The sequence below is a fragment of the Scyliorhinus canicula genome, chromosome 1, assembly GCF_902713615.1.
Source record: "Scyliorhinus canicula chromosome 1, sScyCan1.1, whole genome shotgun sequence".
NCBI lineage: Eukaryota > Metazoa > Chordata > Chondrichthyes > Carcharhiniformes > Scyliorhinidae > Scyliorhinus > Scyliorhinus canicula.
In genome coordinates, this window is record NC_052146.1 from 284,077,767 (window position 1) to 284,094,110 (window position 16,344).

Sequence of the window (16,344 nt, forward strand, 5' to 3'; positions counted from 1 at the left end):
TTATTCAGAAATGATCTCATGAACATTTTATTTACGGCCTTAATAAGTGTAATGCATGCCTAGTCAACAGGCCTTCAGCATCATGATGGACACTTTCTCCTCGAAACACAACAGATATGCAGAAAATTAAAGACCACAGTGCCTTTTAATACAAGTGTCAGGGCACATCAATGCTACAGAATGGCAGCCTTTTAACTACAATGATGGGAGAGACCTTGATAAACAGGTTGAGGGCAGGCCAAGGTCCCAGTGCCGCCAGCCATTCCTGCTGGTGCCCCAGTGCAAACCTCCTATGCACTTGAAGAGAAATAAACAATGCGGATTAATCACTTTACACTCAGCAAATGGGGAAGGAGGCTATTGCTTGGCTTCAGGGATTTACATTGACTAAATTAAAATAAAAAATGCTGCAGATGCTTGGGTTTACAGTTGCTAGCAATAACACACAAATCACAAATGCTTAATGCATTGATATTTCTTAGATTCCTGCAGTCTGGAAAGAGGCCATTCATCCCATCGCGTCTGCATTGACCCTCTGGAAGTGGACCCTACCTAAGCCCGCTCTTCCGCCATACCCCTGTAACCCCATATAACCGTTGCATACTAAGGGGCAATTTAGCATCGCCAATCCACCTAACCCGCACATCTTTGGACTGTGGGAGGAAACCCACGCAGGCACAGGGAGAAAGTGTAAACTTCACACAGTCACCCAAGGTCGAAGTTGAACCTGGGACCCTGGCGCTGTGATGCTGCAGTGCTAACCACTGTGCCACGAGACCTACAGGTCGGACCAATTACCACCCCCCCCCACCCCCACCCCCGTGAGACTTATCGAATACGAATGTCCCCACTGAGGGGCGGGGGTCCATCAGCTGAGTAATGGTCTCCAGCAGGTTGGGAACCAAGTATGAGTAGCCCCGGCTGGAATCTGGAGTCTTTATAAATTACTTTGTAATAAAATAAGTTTCTCTATGCCTCTCGTTTTGCACCCCTCTGTGGCCACTAACAATATGTTACTGCTATTTGCTATTTTAACAGATGGGTTAAGCTGTCTTAAATAAATTGATTAATGTTTGCCGTCAAATAGCATACAGAGATTTGTTATGTAAAAGCAACATTCATATGCAAGTATCAGAAATACCTATTTCTATGCTTAAAAATCAGGCATAATGGGGGCGATTCTCCCAAATAGAGCCCAAATGTTCACGCCGTCGCATTTCACAACGGCGCGAAACAGGCACGGGGACGACCGATTCTGGCCCCCATAGGGGGCCAGCATTGCGCTGGAGCAGTTCACGCTGCTCCAGCCTCCCTTCCCGGCACCAAATTGGTGCCACGCCAACCCGCACATGCGCAGTTGGGCTGCGCCAACCTGAGCATGCGCGGGGGACTTCTTTAGCCCGCCGGCGCCGACTCAACATGGCGTCGGTGTTCAGGGGCTGGCCGCACAGGATAGTAGGCCCGGGGGTTGGGTGAGGGGGGGGGGGAAGGCGGAGAGAGGGGCCGGCACGCCGATCGGCACAGAGTTCCCACCGGCAGCGGCCAGGGGTGAAAGGTGCTGGCGGGACTCTGTCATATCCACGCTGCCGCTCAGCCCACCCGGGCCGGAGAATCGGCGGCCCCAACGATTCCAGCGGCCCGAGGCCATCACCGCACCAGCGCAAATGGCGGCGATTCTCCGCACCTCGGAGAATCGCGTCCCGACGGTTGCAGCGATTCTCCGGCTCGGCGCGGGGCTCGGAGAATCGCCCCCGATGTTTTTACTAAATGTTAATTTTCTTACCAGTGTGGAAAACCTCAAGTCGAATGTTTCCAGCTTCAGGATCTGTAATAATGCCATCAACAAAGGCCCAATATTTTGCATTGATTCCACTCATAACAGGGGCTGAGATTTAAAAAGTGGCCCGAGAGAAGCTCTTGAGTTGTGAGACCACCCGCGTCCATATTTTATAAGAATAATAATCTTTATTATTGTCACCAATAGGCTGACATTAACACTGCAATGAAGTGAAAATCCCCTAGTCGCCACATTCCAGCGCCTGTTCGGGTACAGAGAGCGAGAATTCAGAATGTCCAATTCACCTGGTAGCAGGTCTTTCAGGACTTGTTGGAGGAAACCGGAGCACCAGGAGGAAACCCACCCAGACATTGGGGGGGGGGGGGGGGGGGGGGGGGGGGGGGGAGGGATGTGCAGACTCCGCACAGACACTAACCCAAGCTGAGAATCGAACCCATGTCTGGTGCTGTGAAGCAACAGGGCTAACCACTGTGTGACCGTGCACCACCATAAGTTTTTTTAAAGAACTAACTAGTGCTCAAAAGAAAGCGTACCCAATAAATCTGTTGAAGAGAAAAACGGTGCTGCGTATAACCCGTGCTGTCCTTGATTCTTCATGTTGAGAACGTGAGAGAGTCAAGCCATCATCCATGTGACCTTCATGATGCATTATGGCCTGAAAGAGAAAGAAAAAGGGGCTAGCATAGTTTATTCTGTCAGATCCCAAGACCTTTTTTTGCACTTGGTGCCTTCACTCTTCTCTCTATTAAGTGTGTGAAAGTAAACTTGAAGCCTTTGATGTTTGATGTAGCCAGCTGTATGGGATGGACCTCTCCTCTGAAGGTCCTACCTACCGCTTTGTGGGTGCAGACCTACAACACAAATGAACCACCACTTCAATAAATGAGTCATTCACATTTTCATGAGCCGGAAATTGACTAATGTGGGAAATGGCAAAATGCCACACCGATCTAGTAGGGGTTTCTTCCAAAATTTTAATTTGGAATTGAGGTACAATGTTTGGGAATGTGCTTTGCTCTGTATTTAAGCATGTAAATCTAACTTCAAGACATTTAATATACCCACTGGTTTCCTGGAATTTAATGCCCTCTTCCCAGGCAGGTTTAGTGGTGCAAGGGGCAGTGAAGCAGACAGGAGGCTGTCAATTGGAAACCCTGCCACCGTCCTGATTAAGTTCATGATGGGAAGAATCAAGGACAGCCTTCCCGCTCTGCAATCAACACCCCTTAAAGGCCTACTCCCATTCACCAGCAGTGGGAGAGGGACTCACATCGCATGAAGACTGAAAAGCAAATCCTGTCCGGGTTGTTTGGGGGCTTCCAGGGAGCAGTCCCTTGTTCAAAGGCACTCAATGCCAAACCATGGGACTTGGCATCGGAATTAGTGCACGGGGGGGGGGGGGGGGGGGGGGGGGGGCAGAGGCAGCTGAACACACAGTGCTGGTCCATGTTGCTGAAACAGTATCCCCCCCCCCACCACTCGCCAAATGACCACCGCCCCATGATCTCCTCTCCCACCATCACTCACCTGTGGCCTGAATTCCTTGGTGAGCCTGGGCTTCAGGTGGGTGCGTTACCAGAAGCAGCTACCAGTTTCCCAGTAGCGCACTGTCATGAGATGAAGAACTGCTGGCTTCTGATTTGGCTGGCAGCTCTCAACAGATAGAACTTCCACAGTGAAAGTCTGACGCGGCCCTGTTATGTTTCTAATTGATGATGAATTTGTCAGGCCAACCCAAAAAGAGGTGGTGCAGGGCTCGAACTGGCTCTCCAGCCAGCAGACGAGATCCTTGTCACCTACATTAAGTTTGACCAGGTGTCTAAACTGGACAGAGAACTTCAGACATTAAGTCATGTCATAAAATTCCAGGCCGAATAGAACATAGAACAGTACAGCACAGTACAGGCCCTTCAGCCCACAATGTTATGCCGACCATTTATCCTAATCTAAGATCAACCTGGCCTACATCCCTTCAATTTACTGCTGTCCATGTGCCTGTCTAAGAGTCGCTTAAATGTCCCTAATGACTCTGACTCAACCACCTCTGCTGGCAGTGCATTCCATACACACACCACTCTCTGTGTAAAGAACCTACCTCTGACATCTTCCCTATACCTTCCTCCAATCACCTTAAAGTTATGTCCCCTCATGACAGCCATTTCCACCCTGGGGAAAAGTCTCTGGCTATCCACGCCTCTCATCACCTTGTACACCTCTATCAAGTCACCTCTCTGCCTTCTTTGCTCCAGTGAGAAAAGCCCTAGCTCCCTCAACCTTTCTTCACAAGACATGCCTTCCAGTCCAGGCAGCATCCAGGTAAATCTCCTCTGTCCCCTCTCCAAAGCATCCACATCCTTCCTATAATGAAGTGATCAGAACTGGACACAATATTCCAAGTGTGATCTAACTAGAGTTTTATAAAGCTGCAGCAAAACCTCACGGCTCTTAATCTCAATCCACCTGTTAATGAAAGCCAACACACCATACGCCTTCTTAACAACCCTATCAACCTGGTTGGCAACTTTGAGGTATCTATGTACATGGACCCCAAGTTCCCTCTGTTCCTCCACACTTCCAAGAATTCTGCCTTTAACCCTGTATTCAGCATTCAAATCCGACCTTCCAAAATGAATCACTCACATTTATCAAGGTTGAACTCTATCTGCCGCTTCTCAGCCCAGCTCTGCATCCTGTCAATGTCCTGTTGGTAACCTGCAACAACCCTCAACACTATCTACAACTCCACTAAGCTTTGTGTAATCGGCAAACTTACTAACCCACCCTTCCATTTCCTTATCCAAGTCATTTGTAAAAAAACACAAAGAGCAGAGGTACCAGAACAGATCCTTGCGGGACACCACTGGTCACCGACCTCCAAGCGGAATACTTTCCATCTACTACCACTCGCTGTCTTCTTTCGGTCAGCCAATTTTGTATCGAGACAGCCAGATTTCCCTGTATCCCATGCCTCCTAACTTTCTGAATGAGCCTACCATGGTGAACCTTATCAAATGCCTTACTGAAATCCATATATACCACATCCACTACCCGACCTTCATCAATGTGTCACGTCACATCCTCAAAGAATTCAATGAGGCTTGTGAGGCATGACCTGTCCATCACAAAACCATGCTGACTATCTTTAATCAAACTAAGTTTTTCTAAATAATCATAAATCCTATCTCTCAGAATCCTTTCCAACATTTTTCTCACCACAGACGTAAGACTGATGGGTCTTTAATTCCCAGGGATTTCCCTATTCCCTTTCTTGAACAGGGGAACAACATTCGCCTCCCTCCAATCATCCGGTACTACTCCAGTGAAGAGTGAGGACGCAAAGATCATCGCCAACAGCGCAGCAAACTCCTCCCTCACTTCCCGTAGTTACCTTGGGTATATTCCGTCAGGCCCAGGGGACTCATCTATCCTGATGCTTTTCAAAATTTCCAACACATCCTCTTTCTTAATATCAAACTGTTTGAGTCTATTAACCTGGTTCACACTGTTCTCATGGGCAACAAGGTCCCTCTCTCTAGTGAATACTGAAGGAAAGTATTCATTTAGCGCCTCCCCCATCTCTTCAGACTCTAGACACAAGTTCCCTCCACTATCCCTGATTGACCCTACTCTCACTCTGATCATCCTCTTTTTTCTCACATAAGTGTAGAACACCTTGGGGTTTTCCCTAATCCTTCCCCCCAGGGCTTTTTCATGCCCCCTTCTAGCTCGCCTCAGTCCGTTTTTGAGTTCCTTCCTGGCTACCTTGTAACCGTCTAGAGCCGAGTCATATCCTTGCATCCTCAACCTTACCTAAGCTTCCTTCAGATCATTGCTTCCTCAACCTTAAGCAAGCTTCCTTCTTCCTCTTGACTAGAAGCTCCACTTCTCTTGTCATCCAAGGCTCCTTCACCTTACCATTCCTTCCTCGTCTCAGTGGGACAAAACTATTCAGCACTCGCAACAAGTGCTCCTTAAACAATCCCCACATTACTGTTGTGCATTTCCCCAAAAACAATTGTTCCCACTTTATGTTCCTCAGCTCCTGTCTAATAGCAGTATAATTTCCCTTCCCCAATTAAATACCTTCCCATACTGTGCGTTCCTGAATAACTTACCTTACGTTGAACTGTTCCCATCCGAGCTGATTTGGCATCTATGGACTGATAGGTGAGCCATAGTCCAGTGTCTAAGTGCTGGATAAAGCACACGGAATCTCCATATTTAACCTCGGGAGATCCCATGCCATCCACCTCTTTTCTTATTCCTGTATCGTGTTTTTCCTGAAAATTGAATCAGATCGTTCTTAAACAATTCTGCATTGAACAAATACACTAATTAAATTAGTCATTATTCATCAATATTCCTTACAGTAGCCCCCCCACCCCCAGATGTCCAAAAGGTGGCATACCTTGGCATAATCTCCACCACAACCAGACTCAAACTAATACAAACCAAGTTGACGTGACCTGTTCTCATAAGTTAACCTTTTAAAAAATTTTATAATTCTAAAGATGTTTCCCGCTGGCACACAGCCAATAACTTTTCATGCCCAAAACTGAACTCAGTGCTCCAGATAAAGATATGACCAAGTCTCCAAACAACTCTCCATCATAATCCAGCCATTTTGGGATGAAGGTCAGTATTCCATTAGGCTCTTGTGATTAGGTTGTGTTGCACCCTGATGCGACCATCAATTCACTCAAGACACGAGTGGAAGTAAACTGTGGCTTTATTCGACTTACAACTGAGCCTGCCTGTGACCAGAAGAACTGAGGGCAGGCTCACAAGACCGCAGGACTTTATACTTCCGGTAGTGGGAGGAGCCTTGGGCGGAGCCAAGAGTGGAGCCCTGTACATCCTCCTCATCTCCCCCTGTGGGCAGAGCCACGCAACGGCTCACAGATGGAGCCCACAGGGACACAGTGATGCACGGTGTGAATTATACATATTATACATTCACCACATTCACCCCCTGTTAAAAAATCAAGTCTGGCGGGGGTGTCGCTGGGAAAGTCCGCTGGGATTGGCGGAGCACCGGGGTTGCAGCCGCTTCGGATGGCTGTGTGCTGATGTCCGGTGTGAATCTAAGGGTGGACTCCGGGGGTGTTTCGTTCAGGGTTTTTTTCCTGACCGGTGCGATGGGCGAAAGGGGGCGCAGGAAACCTGTAGGCATGGGGGCGCAGGGGGTCGGGTGGGTGTTGTGTGAGGGGTACCTCGGCGGTGGTGCTGGTGGTGGTTAATCCTGCAGGCGCCAGGTCCCGGAGGGAAACGGTGTCCTGCCGGCCGTCGGGGTGTTCGATAAAGGCGTAGTGGGGGTTTGAATGTAGTAGTAGTACCCTCTCTACCAGAGGGTCCGTTTTATCTGTCCGGACGTGCTTCCGGAGGAGAACCGGGCCCGGTGTCCTCAACCAAGATGGAAGCGAGGCCCCCGTGGTAGTGTCCCTAGGGAAGACAAATAATCGCTCGTGAGGAGTCTGGTTAGTGGCCGTACACAGGAGGGACCTAATTGCATGGAGCGCGTCGGGGAGGACCTCCTGCCAGTGGGAGGTCGGGAGATTCCTGGACAATAGGGTCAGTAGGACGGTCTTCCAGACCGTTGCGTTCTCCCACTCCACCTGCCCGTTCCCCCTGGGGTTATAGCTGGTAGTCCTGCTCGAGGCGATGCCCTTGTCGAGCAGGTACTGACGCAGCTCGTCACTCATGAATGAAGAACCCCTGTCGCTGTGGACATAGTTAGGGAAACGGAACAGAGTGAAGACACTGTGCAGGGCTCTGATGACTGTACGGGAGGTCATATCGGGGCACGGGATAGCAAACGGGAAGCGAGAGAATTCGTATATGATGTTGAGGAAGTACACATTAGGGTTGGTCGAGGGGAGGGGCCCTTTGAAATCGATGCTCTGTCATTCAAAGGGCCGGGAAGCCTTTACCAGGTGTGCCTTGTCTGGTCTATAGAAGTGCGGTTTGCACTCCGCGCAGATCGGGCAATTCCTGGTGATAGCTTTTACCTCCTCGGTGGAGAAAGGCAGATTGCGGGCCTTGATGTAGTGGGCAAGCCGGGTTACCCCCGGGTGGCAGAGGTCATTGTGGAGAGCCTGTAATCGGTCGTCTTGCTCGCTGGCGCATGAGCCGCAAGACAGGGCATCTGGGGGCTCGTTGAGCTTCCCCGGATGGTATATGGTATCATAATTATAGGTGGAGAGTTCGATCCTCCACCTCAAGATTTTATCGTTTTTAATTTTGCCCCGTTGCGAGTTGTCGAACATGAAGGCAACCGATCTCTGGTCGGTGATGAGGGTAAACCTCCTACCTGCGAGGTAGTTCGTCCAGTGCCGTACGGCTTCCACAATGGCTTGAGCTTCTTTTTCGACTGAGTGTCGGAGTTCCGAAGCGGAGAGGGTTCGGGAGAAGAAAGCTACTGGCCTACCTGCCTGGTTCAGAGTGGCGGCGAGAGCGACCTCTGAGGTGTCGCTCTCCACCTGAAAGGGGACGGATTCATCCACCACCCGCATGGCGGCTTTGGCGATGTCCTCCTTAATGCAGGTGAAGGCCTGGCGGGCCTCGGCTGACAGTGGGAAGAGTGTGGTCTTAAATAGTGGGCGGGCTTTGTCCGCATACTGGGGGACCCACTGGGCGTAATAGGAGAAAAATCTAAGGCACCTTGTGAGGGCCCTGGAACAATGAGGGAGAGGGAGTTGTAAGACGGCCCGGGTCAGGCCCCAGGACTCTGTTTTCCACGACATTGGGGCCTCACGGTAGCATGGTGGTTAGCATCAATGCTTCACAGCTCCAGGGTCCCAGGTTCGATTCCCGGCTGGGTCACTGTCTGTGTGGAGTCTGCACGTCCTCCCTGTGTGTGCGTGGGTTTCCTCCGGGTGCTCCGGTTTCCTCCCACAGTCCAAAGATGTGCGGGTTAGGTGGATTGGCCATGCTAAATTGCCCGTAGTGTAAGGCTAATGGGGGGATTGTTGGGTTACGGGTATACGGGTTACGTGGGTTTAAGTAGGGTGATCATTGCTCGGCACAACATCGAGGGCCGAAGGGCCTGTTCTGTGCTGTACTGTTCTATGTCTATGTCTGAGGATGGCTAGTCTGGGTGTGCGGAAAACGCATTTTTCCTTATTGTGTGTGAGGTTGAGTTTTTGGGCGGTTGAAATCGGTGGAGGTTGGGGTCATGTTCCTGCTGGTCATGGCCGCAGATGGTGACGTTATCCAAGTACGGAAACGTGGCCCGCAGTCCGTACTGCTCCACCATTCGGTCCATTGCTTGTTGGAACACCGAGACCCCATTCGTGACGCCAAAGGGGACCCGGAGGAAATGGAAGAGGCGGCCGTCTGCCTCGAACGCCGTGTAGTGACGGTCCTCCGGGCGGATTGGGAGCTGGTGGTATACAGACTTCAGATCCACCGTGGAGAAGATGCGGTACTGGGCGATCTGGTTGACCATGTCTGCAATTCTGGGGAGGGGGTATGCATCGAGGTGCGTGAACCGGTTAATGGTTTGGCTGTAATCAACCACCATCCGGAACTATTCCCAATCTTGACGACCACCACCTGAGCTCTCCAGAGGCTATTACTGGCCTCTATGACTCCCTCACATAAGAGCCGCTGGACTTCGGCTCTAATAAATACCCTGTCCTGTAGGCTGTACCGCCTGCTGCAAGTGGCTATGGGTTTGTAGTTAGTGGTGAGGTTAGCGAAGAGTGGAGGGAAGTCGATTTTTAGAGTCGCTAAGCTGCATATAGTGAGGGGGGGCAGGGGTCCACCGAAGCGGATTGTTAGACTTCTAAGATTACATTGAAAATCGAGCCCTAGTAGGAGAGGGGCACAGAGGTCTGGGAGTACATACAATTGGAGGGAGATAGTTTGCCGTGCTGGGAAGATAGGGAGCGAACAGCGTCTTACCAGGTCTGGATGAACTAAGCTCTCGGTGCTCCTGGGGTCGAAGAGGCACGGTGTCTTGTATCCGTTGACCTGAACGGACATCATTGAGCTTCTGAGGTGCTTTGGCCGCGACTGGGCCAGAGTGATTGCGTTGAGTTGCGGGTAGTCGGTGGCTTGGTCAGTGGTGCTGGAGTGGCCCCGTGATGACTGTCGTAGTCGTCGATATGCATATCGGGTGATGGCCAAGATGGCAGCCCCCGTTGATCGCACGTGGCGGGCAGTGAGGAAGATGGCGTCCAAGATGGCCACCCCCGTGGATCGCACGTGGCAGGCGGCGAGGAAGATGGCGCCCAAGATGGCGGCCCCCATGACTCGCAGATGGCCGGCCGCATGGGGGAGGATTGGCAAGATAGCGGCACCCATGAGTCGCACATGTCGCGCGGAGGCGGATTCGGCAGACACGCTGCCACATTGCGGGGTCTGCGGGCCTGCGAGTTGGAGGGACGATTGTTCTGAATAGCAGTAGAGTTTGAGGATTTAGTTTTAGCCAGGCATACCTTTGCAAAGTGTCCTTTTCGACCGCAGCTGCTGCAGGTCGTGTTGCGGGCCACAGTGCTGCCGTGGGTGTTGGGGCTGACCGCAAAAATGGCACGATGGCGCTTTGTGGTGGGCGAGCGGGCGCGTGGCGCAGGCCTGGGGCAGTCTCTGGTCGGGGGTCCACGATGGGGTCGCGTGGTCGGCTGGGAACGAGTTCAAACTTGGGGAAGCGACCTCCAGCGAGGTTGCTAGTGTTACTGTGTCCTCCAGGTTCTGGGCCCCTTTTTCGAGGAGACACTGGCGCACGTAGTTGGACCGGACCCCTGCAACATACACATCACGGACAGGGAGTTCCATATGCTGGGAGGCAGTTACAGCCTGGAAGTTACATTCCCGTGCAAGAGCTTTTAGGTCGCTCAGGTAGTCCTCTAGCGGCTCTGCGGGGCGCTGGCGGCGGGTAGTGAAAATATGCCGCGCGTAAACTTCAATTACAGGCCGCACGTACAGGCGGTCGAGTATTGCAATGGCTTCGGTGTACGAGTCGGTGCTATCGAGTTGAGTAGAAAAGCGATGGCTCACCCGTGCATGTAGAAGACTGAGTTTCTGCTCTTCAGTAATAGCGGAGGTAGTCGACGCAGCCAGGTAGGCCTTGAAGCACCGAAGCCAATGTCCTGAACCTGGAGGACACAGCCAATGTAGAAAGGTTTCCTTCGCTTCTGCGGACTGCGGGTCGAGTTCCAGTCGATCAGGTTTGAGGGCTGATTCCATGGTGTTTTTTAAGTCGATTAAATTGATGTGACCATCAATTCACTCAAGACACGAGTAGAAGTAAACTGTGGCTTTAATCGACTTACAACTGAGCCTGCCTACGACCAGAAGAACTGAGGGCAGGCTCACAAGACCGCAGCACTTTATACTTCCGGTAGTGGGAGGAGCCATGGGCGGAGCCAAGGGTGGAGCCCTGTCCATGCTCCCCATCTCCCCCTCCGCAGAGCCGCGCAACGGCTCACAGATGGAGCCCACATGGACACAGTGACGCACAGTGTGAATTATACATATTATACATTCACCACACACCTGTCCAATGGTTTTAAATGATTTGTGTGCTTAAACTCACAAATCTCTTCGCCCCTCTACAGATCCTAGCCAGTAAACACGGCAAAACATTAGAATCCCTCCACCCTTCTACCTCAATAGATAAATGCACCAATTAACATGTCTTTGGGTTATAAAAATCCTAAACTAAAATTCTGGTCTGCATCGAGGCTAGGGACGATAGCGAGTCACTGCGGCCTGCGTCAACACCCCAGCCTTGTGAGAGGGTGAAATAGTCCAGTTTGCTAACCACTGGCCCCCGCCTGCATGTATGCAGTATAGGCAAAGGACGGACTGTCAGGGCATCCATGAAAAAGTAACACCCGGACCCAGGCATGAAAGGTGACTCACGAATGGCATCAGAGTGTCCCTCCAAACCAGGGAGCAAGACCCCAGTGCCCTCGAGAAACTGGGTGAGGAGGATTTTTTCCCCCCAGTCTGGTTGTTATATCCATCATTTGACAGATCATAAAACCTGCAACAGCGGACTTGTCAAACTCAAGAGAATTAATTTATTTTGTGGTGGTGCCAGTCTTGCCATTCATGAAACGGTGCAGCTCCACCCCAAGGATGGTAGCACAGAGGGAAATGTCACACAGGAGTCTGTCCTCTTAATATAACAGAGCCATTGGCACAGGAATGGTTTGCTCAACCGGTTAACTGGGCATGCAGCCTATTTGGCTAAAGAGTGCAAAATCCAGTCAAGTGGAACCTTGTAATGGTATTGTGGCCTGTCAGAAGGGGAAAACCATAATGGGGCAGAAATGTAGACTAATTGTTCACAATGGCAAAGAGACATGAGTGGAGACTTGGCAAAACTAATAAAATCTGACATGGGGCAATTAATAAGGGGATTTACATATTAAAACAAGGTTACAAATACATGGTCTTGGTTTTTGTTTCAAGATCACCTGTCTGAAGACAGGCCCTTCAATCGTTAGCACAGTGTCAGAAATTAAACTGCAGCCCAGTCAGTGAGACCCACACCACCTGTGGGTCTTTGAAAAATCACAAATGTTTACTTAAATTGTATTAATGCTCGGAAGAGCGGAAACCTCAGGATGATTACAATGCAATACTCATATCTCCCAAAGCCCATCCTTATGACCATGCTGTGGGAGATGGTAACAGGTAATGCTGGCAAACAGGGCCCTGGGGAAGCTGGTGATGAGAAACAACAGCCCAAAGAAAGAGATTATGGCAGGGATTCTCCGATCCGAGTTTGCCCTGCCACTGCAGCCAGCGAGAACGGAGAATGTGGCTCTCAGCCGAAATCCATTCACTTCAGCGAGACCGGAGACTCCCAGCCGTAATTAAAAAGGAAAAGGATAAAAGCTGGGAATTTCTTCAGGTGTGATCTCAGTCCGGCAGCTGGAACCTGGGTGAAAACACTGGATGGACAAGTAACCAGGCTTCCTGCCAATCTGCCTTTGAAGTTGCAACAAGCCCCGGAGTATGTTCCCGGTGGTGAAGCTCAGGGTCACGTTCGGTTATAGAACAGTACAGCACAGAACAGGCCCTTCGGCCCTCGATGTTGTGCCGAGCCATGATCACCCTACTCAAACCCACGTATCCACCCTATACCCGTAACCCAAACAACCCCCCCCTTAACCTTACTTTTTAGGACACTACGGGCAATTTAACATGGCCAATCCACCTAACCCGCACATCTTTGGACTGTGGGAGGAAACCGGAGCACCCGGAGGAAACCCACGCACACACGGGGAGGACGTGCAGACTCCGCACAGACAGTGACCCAAGCCGGAATCGAACCTGGGACCCTGGAGCTGTGAAGCATTTATGCTAACCACCATGCTACCGTACTGCCCGGATTGTTATCCGTTACAATGGCTCAGGCAATCAATTGCATGTGGAATGTTTTTTGGCATGTATTTTTGTAGGAAAAGCCTGGATAAAAATGTAATTAATGGTGGGTCATCGACTACAAATGAAGCATTCATAAACAATGCCACCCTGACATGTGTGGGAGAGGAACTGTAATCAACGTGTTACTGTGACATATGGCACATTACTATAAATGTGGTACAATCACAGCAGGTTGGAAAACAAGCAGTAAGTCATGCTCAATTCACTGCACTCACGTCGCATTGCTGATAACAAAATGGGCAGAAGAAAGACATCAGTCAGAAAATAATTTGTATGTTCTAACCCCCGATATTATTTGTGTAATTTAAACCTCATTACGGTCTTTCTGTGAGGTTTGAATAAACTTGCTACCAGAACACAAAAGGATGCATAAAACTGAAAGTTATACCTTATTGTTTTGATACTGAACTGCATGTTATCCCAATAACCATTATGCACTAAAGAACAAATTATTTTGTTCAGTATTTTGTTTGTGGTGAATGTGCTAGAAGTCAAGCACATTATTCACAAGCTTTGTTGAGAGCATCAAGGCTACAGCAAAAACTCGTATTTTAATCTTTGATTTGTCAGTAGATAAACCATGCAATAGTTCTATTAAAACAAGAAACAGAAGCATACTGTTAGTGTTAGACATCATAGTATGTTGTGGGTGAAATTTTGTCGTCTTCAGCTTTTAAACGCAGGCCAAGACCATTTACAGGGTCCCAACCCCAATGGTTTCTGGGTCCGCCCCTTGTACAATCTTCCCTGAAGTGGCCAGTTGACATTAGTCCCTCCAGTGGCGGACGTTAAACTGTCTGAAACACACCTCCCAGAGTCCCATCCCTTTAGGGCTCGCCGGCAGGCTGCACAGGTTGAAGGGCCAAGACTGTGGGCAGCTGACAGCCCTACAGGGAGAGATCTGCTGGTGTAGAAAGGAGACTGCAACCCAGGCACCTCAAGCTGTAAATGCCCTCTCCAGGCACCTCCTGAGTTTTGGCCTCAGATTGAGATAATGTACCGGTGGTATCACCAATTTTCCGCTAAGTGGGTACTTAATTGCTGCTAATTAACTACCGACCACCACAGGCAAACTACATTGGCCTAGATAACATCCAGACCAACATGGGACACAATGGATAAAGTCCAGATTAGGACAGTAGATTTCCTTATCTCAAGAGCATTAGTGTTATGTGCCAGGGTTTAAAAACTCCAAAGTGTATTATGGAGGTCACCTTACCTATAACGTTTTGTTGAATTTGGTTAGAATGAACACTTAGAAACATAGAACACACAGTGCAGAAGGAGGCCATTCGGCCTATCGAGTCTACACCGACCCACTTAAGCCCTCACTTCCACCCTATCCCCATAACCCTATAACCCCACCCAACCTTTTTGGTCACTAAGGGCAATTTATCATGGCCAATCCACCTAACCTTCACGTCTTTGGACTGTGGCAGAGCACCCGGAGGAAACCCACGCAGACATGGGGAGAACGTGCAGGCTCCGCACAGACATTGACCCAGCGGGGAATCGAACCTGGGACCATGGTGCTGTGAAGCCACAGTGCTATCCACTTGTGCTACCATGCTGCCCACTTGAGGTATGATTCAACAGTCTTCCCAGGCACTTTAAACAAATAAGCTTTATTCTAGGAACTATAAACACACAGCAAGAATTTCTATCAATTACAAACATAAAGACACCCCACAGCTACAGTAATCTATGTATAACACTGAATGAATTCCCCCTTAACTGTTCCAATTCAAAACAAAATCCCTGAAACAAAAACCCCTTTTTAACGGCGTGGCCCAGCACTCTGTATCCTCACTTGAATAAGACAGGCTTTCCCTGAGATTCTGACCCCGTCTCACCAGCAGGTTTAAACCCCTCCGGAAAGCAAAGTATTTTTTTTTTTAATTACCAAAGCAGCAGATAGCTATAATCAATTTTTTTTTTTACTGGAACAGATATTTAAAATAAAAATAGAGAGACAGGAACAAAACACTTCTTTCTCCCTGAGTCCAAACTGAAAACAAAAGTAAAACTGACAGCCACAGCTCAGCTCCACCCACAAAAATGAAACCATTGAAGCCATGGAATAAGGCAGACACCTTTCTTAAAGGAACATTCACATGACACTTGGTTAACCAGATGGGTTTGCCCACCAATCGATGTTGGCTGTCATGATCGCCATTACAGAGACTAGCTTTATATTCCAGATTTATTATTTGAATTTAAATTCCACTAGCTTCCGTGGTGGGATTTGAACCCATGTCCCTAGGCCATTGGATTATTAGTTCGGTGAGATTACCACTATGCCATCATCTCCCCTGGTCTTTAACTGGCTGAAGCCTCAATATCTCCAGTGCACATGTCTAAAACATAGTGTGCAAAGTCGGGACCCAGAACTAGTCCCCTTGCCTGGTTATTGACCCCTGATTAAGCATTCGGCCCTTAGAATCAGGAAAAAGGTATCATGAAGTGCAAAAATAGCAGAGGGGAGTCAAGAGAAATCTTTGCCCAAGTTTTCAGCCTCCCAGAACCTTAGTGACTGTGGCCATGTGGAATGGGAAATCTGCCTTTGGCACTGTTCCCAATTCAGGAACATTTTGTCACCTCAACTAAGAAAAAGCTTAATTTGATGGGTGCTTCTAATCTTCAATTTCATTCCCACCATAATAAACTTTACTATCTTCCTCCATTATATCAAAGCTAACAATGCCATTGTTTCTCCGGGTGCTATCTAATGCTGTCTCCTTTAATCTGGAAATCAATACCAATTGGGTTGATTTTGGACTTGGGCCCAAAATAGGCATGGAATCTGTGACACTTTATCTGAGCCAGTCTGATACATTCAGCTAGAGCCGCAAACTTTTTTCAGGTTCAGGCCTGGCAGGAACACGCTCAATGACCTGCCAGAAGTTAATGAGCAAGTGTGCAGTCCAGCAAAACAAGGGATATAGAACATAGAACATAGAACAGTACAGCACAGAACAGGCCCTTCAGCCCTCGATGTTGTGCCGAGCAATGATCACCCTACTTAAACCCACATACCCGTAACCCAACAATCCCCCTATTAACCTTACACTACGGGCAATTTAGCATAGCCAATCCACCTAACCCGCACATCTATGGACTGTGGGAAGAAACCGGAGCACCCG

At 49.4% G+C, this 16,344-nt stretch overlaps 1 protein-coding gene across 3 annotated transcripts in view; it reads right to left on the reverse strand.

Annotated features, from left to right (window-relative positions):
• ryr2a (ryanodine receptor 2a (cardiac)) overlaps nucleotides 1–16,344 on the reverse strand; it is a 936,900-nt gene that overhangs the window by 511,321 nt on the left and 409,235 nt on the right. For all 3 annotated transcript variants that reach the window (XM_038814319.1, XM_038814304.1, XM_038814294.1), the window contains 2 exons: nucleotides 5,914–6,078; nucleotides 2,332–2,453 (listed from right to left, as the gene is read on the reverse strand). In XM_038814319.1, the coding sequence (XP_038670247.1) occupies nucleotides 2,332–2,453; nucleotides 5,914–6,078 (287 nt within the window). The remainder of the gene's footprint in view (nucleotides 1–2,331; nucleotides 2,454–5,913; nucleotides 6,079–16,344) is intronic.